The sequence below is a fragment of the Lolium perenne genome, chromosome 1 (assembly GCF_019359855.2).
Source record: "Lolium perenne isolate Kyuss_39 chromosome 1, Kyuss_2.0, whole genome shotgun sequence".
NCBI classification, from domain to species: Eukaryota; Viridiplantae; Streptophyta; class Magnoliopsida; order Poales; family Poaceae; genus Lolium; species Lolium perenne.
Genome location: NC_067244.2, coordinates 173,399,383 through 173,415,221, shown reverse-complemented (window position 1 = coordinate 173,415,221; position 15,839 = coordinate 173,399,383). Strand labels below are relative to the sequence as shown.

Below are 15,839 nucleotides of genomic sequence, written 5' to 3'. Positions count from 1 at the left end.
ACTATGCATTGATTCCTACATACTTGCTTATTGCACTTATTATATTACTCTATGTTGACAATATCCATGAGATATACATGTTACAAGTTGAAAGCAACCGCTGAAACTTAATCTTCTTTTGTGTTGCTTCAATGCTTTTACTATGAATTGTTGCTTTATGAGTTAACTCTTATGCAAGACTTATTGATGCTTGTCTTGAAGTGCTATTCATGAAAAGTCTTTGCTTTATGATTCACTTGTTTACTCATGTCATATACATTGTTTTGATCGCTGCATTCACTACATATGCTTTACAAATAGTATGATCAAGATTATGATGGCATGTCACTCCAGAAATTATCTGTGTTATCGTTTTACCTGCTCGGGACGAGCAGAACTAAGCTTGGGGATGCTGATACGTCTCCGACGTATCGATAATTTCTTATGATCCATGCCACATTATTGATGTTATCTACATGTTTTATGCACACTTTATGTCATATTCGTACATTTTCTGGAACTAACCTATTAACGAGATGCCGAAAGGCCAGTTGCTGTTTTCTGCTGTTTTTGGTTCCAGAAAGGCTGTTCGGGCAATATTCTCGGAATTGGACGAAATCAACGCCAAACCTCCTATTTTTCCCGGAAGGCTCCAGAACACCGAAGGAGAGTCGGAGGAGAGCCAGGGGGGACCCACACCATAGGGCCGCGCGGGCTAGGGTCTGGCCGCGCCGGCCTAGGGTGAGGCCACCCTGTCAGCCCTCATGCGCCGCCTCTTCGCCTATAAAACCCCTTTCGACCTAAAAACGCAGTACCAATTGACGAAACTCCAGAAAGACTCCAGGGACGCCGCCGCCATCGCGAAACTCCAATTCGGGGGACAGAACTCTGTTTCGGCACCCTGCCGGAGCGGGGAAGTGCCCCCGGAAGGCTTCTCCATCGACACCGCTGCCATCTTCACCGCCATCTTCATCCCCGCTGTTGCTCCCATGAGGAGGGAGTAGTTCTCCATCGAGGCTCGGGGCTGTACCGGTAGCTATGTGGTTCATCTCTCTCCTATGTACCTCAATACAATGATCTCATGAGCTGCTTTACATGATTGAGATTCATATGAGTTTTGTATCACTACTATCTATGTGCTACTCTAGCAAAGTTATTAAAGTAGTCCTATTCCTCCTGCACGTGTGTAAAGGTGACAGTGTGTGCACCGTGTTAGTACTTGGTTTATGCTATGATCATGATCTCTTGTAGATTGCGAAGTTAACTATTGCTATGATAATATTGATGTGATCTATTCCTCCTACATATGCATGAAGGTGACAGTGTGCATGCTATGTTAGTACTTGGTTTAGTCTTTTGATCTATCTTACACTATAAGGTTACTTAAATATGAACAAATTGTGGAGCTTGTTAACTCCGGCATTGAGGGTTCGTGTAATCCTACACAATGCGTTCATCATCCAACAAAAGTGTAGAGTATGCATTTATCTATTCTGTTATGTGATCAATGTTGAGAGTGTCCACTAGTGAAAGTGTAATCCCTAGGCCTTGTTCCTAAATACTGCTGCGTTACTACTGCTTGTTTCTTGTTTCTTGTGTTACTCTTTGCTTCAATACTACCACCATCAACTACACGCCAGCAAGCTATTTTCTGGCACCGTTGCTACTGCTCATATATATTCATACCACCTGTACTTCACTATCTCTTCGCCGAACTAGTGCACCTATTTGGTGTGTTGGGGACACAAGAGACTTCTTGCTTTGTGGTTGCAGGGTTGCATGAGAGGGATATCTTTGACCTCTTCCTCCCTGAGTTCGATAAACCTTGGGTGATCCACTTAAGGGAAAACTTGCTGCTGTTCTACAAACCTCTGCTCTTGGAGGCCCAACACTGTCTACAGGAAAGGAGGGGGAACGTAGACATCAGGCCCCACACGCCAGGGCCGCGCGGCCCAAGGCCTGGCCGCGCCGCCCTGTTGTGTGGGCGCCTCGTCACCCCACTTCGTATCTCCTCCGGTGTTCTGGAAGCTTCGTGGAAAAATAAGATCCTGGGCGTTGATTTCGTCCAATTCCGAGAATATTTCCTTACTAGGATTTCTGAAACCAAAAACAGCAGAAAACAACAACTGGCTCTTCGGCATCTCGTTAATAGCTTAGTGCCGGAAAATGCATAAATATGACATAAAGTATGTATAAAACATGTGAGTATCATCATAAAAGTAGCATGGAACATAAGAAATTATCGATACGTTGGAGACGTATCATTCATCAGTAAGCAACTTAATTTTGCAAATAGACACTCCTTCATGGTATGTGAATGTTGGAAGGCACCCGAGGATTCGGTTAGCCATGGCTTGTGTAAGCAAAAGGTTGGGAGGAGTGTCACCCATAATAAAACTAAAATACGTGTGTAAATAAAAGAGAAGAGGGATGATCTACCTTGCTGGTAGAAATAACGTCCTTCATGGGAGCCGCTCTTGAAAGTCTGGTTGACAAGGGGGTTAGAGTGCCCACTACCATTCGTTGACAACAACAAACACCTCTCAAAACTTTACTTTTATACTCTCTATATGATTTCAAAACTTAAAAAGCTCTAGCACATGATTTAATCCCTGCTTCCCTCTGCGAAGAGCCTTTCTTTTACTTTATGTTGAGTCAGTTTACCTACTTCCTTCCATCTTAGAAGCAAACACTTGTGTCAACTGTGCATTGATTCTTACATACTTACTTATTTGCATTCATCATATTACTTTGTGTTGACAATTATCCATGAGATATGCATGTTGAAAGTTGAAAGCAACTGCTGAAACTTAAATCTTCCTCTGTGTTGCTTCAATGCCTTTACTTTGAATCTACTGCTTTATGAGTTAATTCTTATGCAAGACTTTTGATGCTTATCTTGAAAGTACTATTTATGAAAAGTTTTGCTATATGTTATCTATTTGTTAGCAACTATAGATCATTGCCTTGAGCCACTGCATTCATCTCATATGCTTTACAATAGTATGATCAAGGTTATGTAAGTAGCATGTCACTACAGAAATTATTCTTTTTATCGTTTACCTACTCGAGGACGAGTAGGAACTAAGCTTGGGGATGCTGATACGTCTCCAACGTATCTATAATTTCTGATGTTCCATGCTTGTTTTATGACAATACTTACATGTTTTGCTCGCACTTTATAATGTTTTTATGCGTTTTCCGGAACTAACCTATTAACAATATGCCGAAGTGCCAGTTCCTGTTTTCTGCTGTTTTTGGTTCCAGAAAGGCTGTTCGGGCAATATTCTCGGAATTCGACGAAACGAAGACCCAACATCTTATTTTTCCCGGGAGCATCCAGAACACCGAAGGAGAGTCGGAGGAGGGCCAGGGGGCCACCACACAATAAGGCGGCGTGGCCCCAGGCCTGGCCGCGCCGGCCTATTGTGAGGGGGGCCCAGGCACCCTCCTGTGCCGCCTCTTCGCCTATTTAAGCCCTTTCGACCTAAAAACGCTATACCGATTGATGAAACTCCAGAAAGACTCCAGGGGCGCCGCCGCCATCGCGAAACTCCGTTTCGGGGGACAGAAGTCTCTGTTCCGGCACCCTGCCGGGACGGGAAAGTGCCCCCGGAAGCCATCTCCATCAACGCCATCGCCTCCATCATGCTCCGTGAGTAGTTCCCCCATGGACTACGGGTTCTAGCTGTAGCTAGTTGGTACTCTCTCTCCCATGTACTTCAATACAATGATCTCATGAGCTGCCTTACATGATTGAGATTCATCTGATGTAATCGGTGTTGTGTTTGTTGGGATCCGATGGATGATACATTATGATTAGTCTATCTATAAAGTTTGTGAAGTTATTGTTGCTGCAATCTTGTTATGTTTAATGCTTGTCACTAGGGCCCGAGTGGCATGATCTTAGATTTAAGCTCTATACTTATTGCTTAGATTGTATCTACAAGTTGTATGCACATGTCTATGTCCGGAACCAAAGGCCCCAGAGTGACAGCAACGGGGACAACTGGAGGGGAAGGCGTAGGTATGAGGATCACATGTTTTCACCAAATGTTAATGCTTTGCTCCGGTGCTCTATTAAAAGGAGTACCTTAATAGCCAGTAGATTCCCTTGAGGCCCGACTGCCACCGGCTGGTAGGACAAAAGATGTTATGCAAGTTTCTCATTGCGAGCACGTATAACTATATATGGAAAACATGCCTACATGATTAATAATCTTGATGTTCTGTCTTAATGCTTTCAATCCTATCAATTGCTCAACTGTAATTTGTTCACCCAACACTTGTTATTGGAGAGTTACCACTAGTGTAGATAGCTGGGAACCCCGGTCCATCTCTCATCATCATATACTCGTTCTACATGTCATTAGAAGTAGTATCAACTATTTTCTGGTGCCATTACCTCTGTGTTACTACTACTATTGTACTACTGCTCTCATATTACCGCTGCTTTCACATCACCCCTGTTACTAGTGCTTTTCCAGGTGCAGCTGAATTGACAACTCAGTTGTTAAGACTTATAAGTATTCTTTACCTCCCCTTGTGTCGAATCAATAAATTTGGGTTTTACTTCCCTCGAAGACTGTTGCGATCCCCTATACTTGTGGGTTATCAATGGTAGAAAAAATAGATTTATGATAGAGAAGTAGCATCGAATAGAGAAGTATCGTGCAAAATAGAACCTTATGCCAAGAAGAAAAAAACAGATTATGCCGAGTAGCGCATTTTCTGATGAAAAATAACCTTATGCAAAAAGGCCAGGCCCATGAAACAGGTTGCTGACATGTAGTTCCTGATTCATGTGGAATGAAGATAAGTTGCTATGACCTTAGGTCCAACAGGATCTAGTAAGTGAGGGAAAAAAATGGGTTAGAAAAAAAATGCAAAACTGACATATTACAATGTACAGAATAATGAGACATAATTAGAAAGGGAAAATCATTAGAGAGAGAGAGAGGTACCATCAAGGAGGAGTGCAGAGGCTGTTGTTGGAACCTGGATCGTTCAGGACGGACACAAATAACTTCTGCCATAGGTCAAAATGTATCCAGTTGTCCAGGGTGTCCAGGATTTCAGGCTGAGAGATTTCAGGAAATGAAGGAAGTGCAAAACTTGGAGATTCATAGAAATGATATGAAACCAAGCCAAGGGACCTGACAAAGGTAAAAAAGACTTATGAAATGAAAAACTGTAGGCAATGAGGAAGTGCAAAACTTGGAGATTCAGAGAATTATTTTCTAGTTTATTATAGCGCATGAGGATTCAGACACTCCTCCGCTGTTACACCCAGGACACACCACGCGAGACTCCCACCATCCAACAAACCCACACCACGCGGCTGTAGTTGAGAAGAGAAACATAGCACAAAGGAAACCCCTTTTACTTAAAGATCACTGATTATTTACAAAAAAAAACTTTGAGCTGAAGAATTACATGGGGCATCAAACATATGGTGTTCCTATTCCATTAGACAGACATACAGCTGCACCCCGCCATGTCGCATCACATTTCGAGAGAGAGAGAGAGAGAGAGAGAGAGAGAGAGAGAGAGAGAGAGAGCACTGGAGAGCTACCTTGAGGAGGCTTCCAGTGGCTGAACTGGTGCCCTGACGGAGACGATCGATTGCGCTGTAGGTTGGGGTGGATCCGATCGGTGAGGAATACTAGAATTCCGGGAATGCATACTGAGAGATTGAAACAATGAAACTATCAAAAAGAATGATTTACTAAAGTGCAGAAAAATTGAAGGAAAACAAATCTACAAACAAGAAGGAAGAACACTAAAAACTGAATAATGTCGAAATGACAGAACATAATTGTCTTAATCCTTTGGTGTTGCTACATTTGGTGTTGTTGTTAGAATCTCCTAGTTGGGTTTACTGATACTTGCAACTGCGAGCTCCTTGCCAAGATGTCGTGAACCCGAAGAAGCCAAGGCTCTATCATGTCTTAAAGGTCAGAGCTTGCGCAAAAAAAAAATGCATTTACCTGAAGGCTGTAGAATGTTATTGCCCAGCTACGTCTGAAAGAACAAATATGGCTGCAAGTGACATATCCATGTTCTGATTCACCTACAAGATAAGAGGACTGAGATAAGTGATAATTGCAGAGAAGAACGAAAACTAAGGTACAAACTGGAAAATGAAGAGGAATACAAGGATTCTGGGAATGCAAACTGAGAGATTGAAACAATGAAACTATCAAAAAGATGATTTACTAAAATGAAGGAAAACAAATCTACAGACAAGAAGGAATAACACTGAAAACTGAATAATGTCGAATACTGAAGAACTTAAGACTGAGCAAGTAACAAGAAAGAAACTGAATTACTGAGCAAGTTTAACTGAAGAAATGAAAATCTGAAACTTACCAAATATAGACAGAGAGATACAGAAAACTGAGAGAATTAAAACTGAGAGACCGCACAAATATAACTGAGTGAATTCGAAAAAATATGGGTGACATGCATGATAATAATTATTGAAAGACTAAAAAGCTGAGATAATAAGTAAGTGACATGATAGACTGAGAAAATGTAATGGAACACTAAAGACACTGAAAAAAGAGGATAATTGGGAAACTAAGTCACTGAAAAATTTGACTGAGAGATTAATGGTAATGAAAACTGAATTAACTGAGAGAATGAGAGACAGAGAAACAACCATACACAAGTTACCACTACATGCCATGTAAAAAATAGAAGCATTTAAAACAATTTTATTACTTGACAAAATAATATGTGGGACAGTCATAATGATGAAATATTCAATTGCTGCAGGTAATCAAATGTTAGCAGCACAATGACAGACCTGCATAATCAATTTGATGGATCAATGTTCTTCAAGGTACAACATTTTTATATGGAAAAAGATTCAGAATTTATTAATATTTTTTTCATGTATCAAGAAATTTGAAAAAGGACGATTACGGTGCATAACACATCTTAACACTTCATGCAGGAAGATTTTCATACATGGCTTTACTAAATGGCGAGATCGACATGAACTACTCATCATCAAATATACATATGAAGGTATGAAAAAAATTTGCATCAAAATACAAAGTTATGTATGAAATGAATGAAAAATAACTGACATATTTCAATTGCTGCAGGTAAATACCTTCTTTGGTGCTGAAGGACAATCTGGGAGCACACAATATCCTGAATCTTCTTCCAGTATGACCACCACACATCAAGAAAAGAGCAAAGTCATTGGACAAAACACATTTGACACACCTAAAAAATGATTGCTTCTGAAAAAATTAACAGAGAAAACAAAATCTATTTACACATTCATCATTGAACACATAGAATTAGCCACTTATAAAAAAGATGACACTATGGTTTCAGACAAAATGAGTAACAGATAAAATGGGCACATATATTACAACCAGATAGGAGCAGAGCCGGAGGAGGGGAGGACCTTGCAATGGGCACAACTAGCAGATGGGGCTGCATCATATAATACAAAACAGCTATATTTAAAAAAAACATGAGTAACAGATACTTTGTACGATTACTGAAGCAATATTTGCAGACTACAGCTGGACTAGTCGACATGTACATACATTAATTACAACCAGATATGACCAGAACCAGAGGAGGGAGGACGTCGCAATGCTTCTGGTCAACAACGGCGGCGGATGGTCACTGGATGGCAGCGGCGGCCTGCTCCTACGAGCAAGTTTAATAGTATAGCCAGCTGCTGGCTATAAGCCATGTGCCATGTCATTTGTAGCTAATATAGAGCCAATATGTATAATAGTGAGCTATAATCATGTATTACTTTATCAATAGATGGTCCACATTTTACTCTCACAAAGTGCCTAGAAGCACGTGCTAGAGTTGGCTCTTGCATTAGAACCCACTCCTCTTCTCTCTCCTCATCTCTCTCCTCCAACTAAGCATGAATATATTATTTTAACCTTATAGCCAGCTGACTAGGACTTATTATACTTGCTCTACATGAGGTGGCTCGTTCTTGAGCAAGCCTATAAAATAGCTAGTGTTCCAACTTTCAATCTAGCAAGTTGAGCGCCTCACTAATTCAAGCCCAAAAAGTGAGTCAGTGTACTCAAATATTTCATGACTAGTCGCTCAACTGCTCGACTCACGAACTCCATGAATGAAGGGATACCAACTGCAAAAAAAAGCTACACATAACCACAAAAAAATCTGACAATTCATCATGGCTACTGAAAATGAGATAATCCGGAAACCACCAAAATCATCAAACATAACTGCAGATGAACTTCAGACCACTGACAAAAACTACATACCATCTCCCCACACACAAGAAAATACTGTCACTCAAAAGAGCAGTAGAGCACTACAACACCAAATATAACAATTCCTTGTGGTTAATCGTGGATAATGAAAATTGACACACCAAGCTACCTCCAAATCAAACAGCACAAAAAAGAGAACTAAACAAGCTGTCCCAACTACATTAAGGTGAAAATTGACACACCAAGATGCCTCCAAATCAAACAGTACAAACTACAAAGACATATTAAGATGAATTTCAGAGAACTAAACAAGCGGCCCAAACTCAAATCCTAGACTCAAAACATCACTACGACACCAAAATCATCCTCAAAAAACGAGAAGGAATCATCAATCATCAATTCCAGCAGGTAGTTGTTCACACGCATGATATAAACCTGCATGAATAAATTGACAAAAAACACAAAACAAGGACTGTCGTGTTTCACTACATTATGCTACAGATCGAGCCATCCTATTCCAAGTGAAAAGGCGCCACCAAAATCTACAAAAATAGCGAACGCATGACAAAGTAGGATAGAGAAATTACCCATCTCGCATCCCGCGAACTTGCCTTCCGCGCTCGAGATTCGCTGGCCTCTTCCCAGATTCAAGGCGAAGAGCACGAACAACACCCTTCCCCATCTCCGCTCCCACCTCCGCCGGCGACTGCAGCGTCAACCCACCCCCAGACAGCGGCCGAGCGTGTCGAGCCGTCCCGGCACGACCTTCCCCCACCTCCGCCGGGCGAAGAGGACGACACGCCCCATCAGCCGCCGGACGATAAGTATACAACGAAGCAACGCCGATCTCCGCCATGGATCCGCCTCGGTGACGCCAGCGAGGACATGGAGACGAGAAGCGGGGCGCGGGCGAGAATGAGCTGTGGGAGGAGACTCAGTTTGGACAGGATAATTGAGAAATAAAAAAATAAAAAAAGGGAGACTCCTAACGGGAACAACCACGCCACGACAGACAAACTGAACCGGCACTGCGCCAAGATTTGGGAATGAATCGTACGGTCCAAAAAGTAGCTGTTTGCCAATTAAAAAACAGCTAGCTGTTTATTAGGAAAAATGTAGATTTATTTAAATTTAGATGTATCTAGACACTAAATAATATATTGATACATCCGAATTTTGATAAATCTTTGACATGTTTTATACAATGGAGGGAGTACTCCGTTTGCAAATAGAAAAGCTAGGTAGCTTTGGTACACGTATGCATTACAGCGCATTACTAGGTTACAAATATGGCCGGAGAAGCTGCGGGAAAAGGCCAAGCCCTCCAATTATACAAGGTCACCAACATGTTTTAGTCAGCAAAAACAAAGATAGAAGAACGCTTGTCGATCGATCTGGGCATCGATCCTTTCGTATATCAAGCTACACCTGGCCGTCCATCTTGTTGGCCTTCCCCGATTTCCCGGCGCCGCCGTCATGGTGGCCGTGGGCGACCTGCTTGTTGCTTATTCTCGTGTCTCTGGACATCTCCACGTCGTCGTCCTGCATCTTGTCGGCGCCGGGGCCGCCCTTGTTGTTCCGATAGACAGCGTACAGGATGAGCTGCATGGCGCCCAGGAAGCTCCCGCACCCGTTGGGGATCTGCTTGTGTTCCCAAAGATGATGGTCAGAGCGTCCGTCAAGCACGTTTAATGACAAATAGGTAGTTTAGCTAGGGATGCATGAAGGCGACGGTGGCGCGCGTGCATGGGCGCTGCCTGGCCTCTTCGATTGCTCATTTAGGCTGCTCAGAGTGGAGAGTAACATAAGGTGGTGTCATGCATAAGTGATTAGTCCATATTACTACCTTCATAGTGGAAAGTAACTTAGAGATGGTATCATGCAAAGTCCCATTTATTAGTTTGTAGACTCATTTTATCTTGGGGTGTGTGATGTTATGGTAACATAGCTAGTTACCACCTCCGTCTCTTTCTTCATTTATTGCTATGCCATGTCACCAAAACACCTTGAAGTGTGTGATGTTACTACTCATGCATCGATCGCACCATGCATAGCCAAGTCAATAGCACCTGTTTCCTTAGATTGACGGCACCTGTTTGACCCTTACTGACGGAAAGCATCGATCGCACGGCATGCATTTGCATGCAGGGTTTTTCAAGTTGTGGAGTATAGAGCTTACCGCGACGAAGGGGTCGCGGCCGAGCAAGCCGTAGACAAACCACGACGTGCCGCACAGGAACACCGCCAGTGAGAGCAGGAAGGGCATGTACTCCACGCTCTTCGTCTTGATCACCAGCCTCTGCAACAAAGAATGTGTCAAAAAAATTAAAACAAAAATTGCTAGCACGAATAATCCACCAACTAGCAGACCTATCTGTACTTTGCCGTGTTGTGGTTTTATTAAGTTATAAAGCTGGTCTTATCTTGAGCCTGCCGTCTAAAAATCAACCAGCAGACGTACGTGTGCAAGGCGACGGAGAACACGTACCATGATGGAGAGGGGCGCGCCATACATGCAGATGGAGAAGACGGTCATGGCGATGCCACAGAGGAGCTTGCGGGCCTGCCCATGGAGGGCGAGCATGGACACAAGTGCCACGGCCGCGAACACCCCCGCCACCGCCGATGCCAGGCCCAACGTCCGGAGCCGAGTCTTCTTGCTCGACGCGAAGCACAGGAAGATCACCACGTACACCGTCTCGATCGCCGCACCCACGCCGTTGATCGTTGACACCAGGATGTTGTTTGGGGACACGAATGGCAGCCCGTACCTTAAATCCAAAATACCAAGATATATTACCTCCGCGACTTGTGTCAATTTTTATCTGTTATTACTTGGAAATTTTATCAAGATATATTACCAGGCAGAGAGGAGGCAGTTGAGGAGCGTCATGTTGTATGGCACCCCGGAGAATTCCTCCGTTGATCTCTTCCGAATGATCCTCCAGAAAGTAGGACTGTGAAGGGAGGGACAAATTAAGATGTGACATTGATTTTCTTTCGGAGGTGATCGGTTAGTTCGATGCTGTACAGAACTAAGCAGCGTGTTTGAATATATTCATTAAGAGTCTGCGTTGCGAGCACAGCAAAAGCAAAGTTGCAACTCTGCGTTGTCCCAGCAGGAATAGGATGTTATCAGAAAATGGGAACTGAAAAGGACTTGTCTCGAATTAATAAACTGGAGATGCATGGCAGTATACATAGGTGGATATGCTGGACGTTTCTAGGTTTGAGGTAATGCCAAAAAAACGGGTCTTTAGGTTGTTCGAGTAGATCTGATATGCATATCAGATAAGAAATTGTCAGTTCTTGGTATGCTTGGCCTGTAGGAATCCATCGCTGTTGCTTACTGGTACGTTCGATGGCAGCGTCGATGATTTGTCAAAGGAGAATCCATGGCGACTCCTGCAAGATCTGCGTTCGCGATCAACGCTCGTAAACTATGGTGCAGGTCAAATTTTAGTTCGAAAAGAAACAGCCTGATGCATCTTTCTGATCGTTCGGGTGCAGCACGCACAATTCAGAAACTCCAGAGGTGAGGCGATAGCTGGTTGCTATTGTCCCCTAGATCATCTCGATCCTATCATCAGCTACAGCAGAAGCTATTGCCCTTTTGAAAGGACGGGAATATATATAGCACAATTAGGTTGCAGAAATGTAGTGGTGGAATCGAATTCTTTGGAATTGACTCAGGCTTGCAATGGCACGAGCGAAGCATGGAACCATTATAGAGCTATCCTAGCTGAATACTTTCTGAAAGCAATCAATATTGAGAATATATCCTTCCAGCATTGTCCGAGGGAAGCTAATCAAGTGGTAAAATTTTCTTACGAAACAAAGGAGTCATGGGATGGTGATCCTCCAGGATTTATCTTGCCTTTTATTTCACATGATGTAACTCTACCATCTATTAAATAAAGTGCCATGAGGCTTTCCCTCAAAATAAATAAAAAAAACTGAGATAATATAGATGCATGAATTTCACAAATTCTAGTTTATTTTGAACAGAATTCCATGTTATATTATAATATCAAGTATGAAGTACGAACATGACACAAAGTTTGTGCTCTAGTAACACGTTTCTATCTTGACACCTCCTTTGTAACCATCCGTTATAAATAATAACTGAGCTACCTAACTATCAGCCCAGATAAAAGGTGGTTCATGAAATACTTACATCGGGGATAGGAAGAGAAAGAGAGCTATCACGTTGCCTGAAACAACAAAACCGAGCAGTAATTAGGCTGAAAGGACGTCCCAACAAGAACATCCATCATCGAAACAGCAAACTAGAACTTACAACCATAACCAAAAACATGTGGTAGCTAACTACAACCACACAAATAAAAATATACTTCAAATCAGGTTCACTTACCCGCAATCCCAAACAAGAACTTGGCAACATCCTCCATGGATCTCCTGCTCCCTTTTAGCCCCTAGCTTCAACTTCGATCTGAGATAGGGTTCTCCTTGAACGAAGACAGACAAAACTAAAATCTGAAAAGAGACTCTAGAGCTATGTTTCTTCTGAACAGGGGATGTGCAGCTAGCGTGCAAGTGTTCAACGGCTCAGCAGCAACTAAATAACAATACCGTGAACGTTAGCTTGTGGATCGATGGATGGACGGACGGTCGCGTGGTACTATATATAGGAAGAGTTGAAGAGAATGGAGGTAATCTCATGGGGGGCGGGATCAATTGTGCCGACCTATTGATTTTGATTACGTTCTTATCTTGGCTTCTCCCTGAAAACGAGTGCATGTAGTGCGTAGACGTGGAGTACGCCGAGACAGGAAATAGTAACATTTCCAGCACTACCATATTTGATGGATCTTGTTTTCTTCTTCGCCACCTAGAGCCAGAAATTTTCATCAGCAACATCATATTTAGTCCGTGCGCACTAGCTAATTGGATTGGACACTATTGACAAGACTGTACCTGTTTCGATGCTAGTATCGTCTTTTTTCCTTCTGTGTTTGTGGTGTGCATAGATCTTCTCAATTATATACATGCATTTGAAATCTTATATAGATCTACGTTTTTATTTTCTTGTACAGTTTTTGAAAAAGAAGGAAGAGTGAAATATTGGTAGCTAGGCCATGCTTCCTTCAGGGAGCAGCACAATAGCGAAAAACTTTTGTATGGAAGAATAAGCTATCTCTTCAACAATCAACTTTGAATTCAACATATGCATGTATCATGTACATATACTTGTACATGCATTGAATTCCAGCAGAATCTCTAAATGAATAACTTTGGATGTTAATATGGTCCAACGATTTATGAAATTTAATCTATTCGCTCAAACTAAATGTTTCTTGTTACACCCTTTACTCTTATGGAAAGTTTTTTACTTGGGTCAATGTATTAGTAAATGAGAACATCATATTCCAAAGAAAAAATATATTAGAAGTTAAAGGTTCCCTCAAAACAAAGATTTTTGATTCTTACCTTGGTAGACGAGTATCCTAAACCAAACATTATTTGGACAAGCGGAATTGTAATGGTAGTAATAAGAATTATGTGTTTTGCTACCATGATGAAGCAATTTGTAATTGGCTTTCCTCTTTTGCAGATCTTTTGTGAAAAACGGTCGAGGTAGCATTCAATATAACTCCACCAACTAGCATCTCAAATATATTTGTCAATTGATTAAGGAGGTTAATAAGCCAATAATGACACAAATTCGTGTGCGAGTGAGCATGTTATGTTGGTTCAGATAGCATCAGCATAATGATATTTTCATTAACAAAGTAAAATCTTTAAATTTCAGTGTGCGGAAGCTGGAGGGCTTATGTCAAAAAAAAAAAGCTGGAGGGCTACAACTATGGTCATGCGGGTTTTATTCAACCGGGTTGGCTGACGATATGGAAACATTATTAGCTGTGTATACATGCTATATGTAAATATGCAATCCTTCTTTCGTGCGATGGAGTCGGTGTGTATCATTTTCTTAGCTTTTCAGTAGTATGAATTCTGAATAACTTTGTAACCAAACAGATGTATTCGTTAGTTTTTTCAGAAAAGACTTTCTTATTTTATATATTCGTATACATATTAAAGTAGTGCTCTATATATGGTTGTTTGTTATTTTGATGGTGGTCCCACACTATAATTTCTCCTCTCTAAATTGTATACATGTAAGGTTTTTTTCTCGGTTAGGAAAAATACCGGTGGGAAACAGGTATTGCCGGTTCTCGAAAGTACCGGTAATACCGGTCATAACACCACCCAAGATTGTTCAAATGAATTTATTAATTCATCCAAAATTTATCAAATTTCTCTAGACCTGAGTTTTTTTTTAAATACCAGTAAATTTCGTGTAGTAGTATTTTTCCAAGTAAACAAAAACACCGGTTTTTAATAAAATACTGGCTGAGAAAAAAAAGGGTATATGCACCTGTCATTAGGTGTACGTTTTACTCGATGTAGTCTCCAAAGACAGCGACGAGACTTCGAGTCTCCACGCTTCTACGTACGGTCCCTGGATGTAGTCATGTAGGTACGTACGTGGGTGCCTAATAGGTAGCCAGGCATCCATGCAAAACAATGTGCTTGTCCATCGCCCATCTTTTTTTAATGCTAGGAACATGCATCATGCATGCAAAGATCGTTTGAACTTTGAAACATGTAAATTAAAGTACGCGTGTATATACGACCAAACAGATTTATATTTTAGAACATAACCGAAGTACAGTAGCACTTCGTCACCAAGGCTCCCGGCAGATAACGTCGGCAACGACCGCGATAAACTCGTTGATCGAAGCAGACAAGTCTCAAGCTACATAGAAGCGCCAAATATAAAAGCTTAAAAAAAGCAGCATTATTTTAAGGACCATGCTTTAATTTTAAACAAGATTAAAAATCTTAGTACTTATGTTAAATGGTTGTGTGCATTTGTAGTTGGTGCAGATGCCAGGAAGTGAAATTCTCCCCATTTATTTTGGGTTGTAAATATTGGCATGAGCGGAAATCACGGAGAGCCTACAGGCGAATTACGGGCGATTCTGGGCGATTGCCGAGAAGTCCGACGATGAAGACTATGACGGCGAGGCCCCGGTGGCTTCTCCGACAACGGAGGCGAAGGATATCATGTCATACCTATCCTACCTTTGCCGGACACCGACGGAGGAAGTATGTGTGCTTACAGAGATGCAGAGGTCGGTGGTTCAACGTCGAGAGGAGAAGAAGCGGAGGCAGAGGGAGGCGGCTCAAATCCTCCGATCTGGTGAGTCTCCAACCCCGTCTGATATTGGTTCTTTGCCGTCTGTGAGCAGGTCCACGACGAGGATGACATCTTTTGTTCTGCCGGTCCTTTCTTCATCGATATTTGTGTTGGAGATATGCCCGAGAGGCAATAATAAAGTAGTTATTGTTATATTTTGTTGTTCATGATAATTTTTTACATCCCATGCTATAATTATATTAAGTGGAAACATTGATACATGTGTGTTGTGTAAACAACCAGAGTCCCTAGTAAGTCGCTCGTTTAACTAGCTTGTTGATTAATTGATGATCATAGTTTCCTGATCATGAACATTGGATGTTATTAATAACAAGATCATATCATTAGGTGAATGATGTGATGGACACACACCCATAGTTAGCATAGCATACGATAAAGTCATT

The 15,839-nt window shown here is 41.8% G+C and overlaps 2 protein-coding genes across 6 annotated transcripts in view; both read right to left on the bottom strand.

The window, feature by feature from the left end:
* Nucleotides 1–9,149, bottom strand: part of LOC127312990 (uncharacterized) — a 73,935-nt gene extending 64,786 nt beyond the window's left edge. The window contains exons 1-6 of one of the 5 annotated variants that reach the window (XM_071819902.1): nucleotides 8,798–9,149; nucleotides 7,103–7,152; nucleotides 5,970–6,052; nucleotides 5,555–5,665; nucleotides 4,944–5,135; nucleotides 4,726–4,826 (exon numbers count right to left, since the gene is read on the bottom strand). In XM_071819902.1, the coding sequence (XP_071676003.1) occupies nucleotides 5,645–5,665; nucleotides 5,970–6,052; nucleotides 7,103–7,152; nucleotides 8,798–9,066 (423 nt within the window). In that variant the 5' untranslated portion in view covers nucleotides 9,067–9,149 and the 3' untranslated portion in view covers nucleotides 4,726–4,826; nucleotides 4,944–5,135; nucleotides 5,555–5,644. Of the gene's footprint in view, nucleotides 1–4,603; nucleotides 4,827–4,943; nucleotides 5,136–5,554; nucleotides 5,666–5,969; nucleotides 6,053–7,102; nucleotides 8,123–8,797 lie in introns of those variants that run through there. The other 4 variants (XR_007858734.2, XR_007858736.2, XM_071819900.1 and 1 more) reach the window with 4 other exon arrangements.
* A 199-nt stretch (nucleotides 9,150–9,348) lies between these two features.
* Nucleotides 9,349–12,840, bottom strand: LOC127312979 (bidirectional sugar transporter SWEET1b). Its single transcript, XM_051343527.2, has 6 exons — nucleotides 12,586–12,840; nucleotides 12,388–12,424; nucleotides 11,072–11,167; nucleotides 10,699–10,981; nucleotides 10,390–10,509; nucleotides 9,349–9,851 (listed from the first exon to the last, which is right to left on the bottom strand). Exons 1-6 carry the CDS (start codon nucleotides 12,620–12,622, stop codon nucleotides 9,633–9,635), a joined length of 792 nt encoding a protein of 263 aa, XP_051199487.1. The 5' UTR covers nucleotides 12,623–12,840; the 3' UTR covers nucleotides 9,349–9,632.
* Between the last annotated feature and the right edge of the window lie 2,999 nt (nucleotides 12,841–15,839).

Excerpts from the sequence above, each read along its gene's own strand:
- LOC127312979 (XM_051343527.2), bottom strand. The coding sequence starts at position 12,622 with ATGGAGGATGTTGCCAAGTTCTTGTTTGGGATTGCGG. Across the intron at positions 10,982-11,071 it reads AACTGCCTCCTCTCTGCCTG|GTACGGGCTGCCATTCGTGT; the intron begins GTAATATATCTT and ends TTTGGATTTAAG. Across the intron at positions 9,852-10,389 it reads GCCGCGACCCCTTCGTCGCG|ATCCCCAACGGGTGCGGGAG; the intron begins GTAAGCTCTATA and ends GAACACAAGCAG.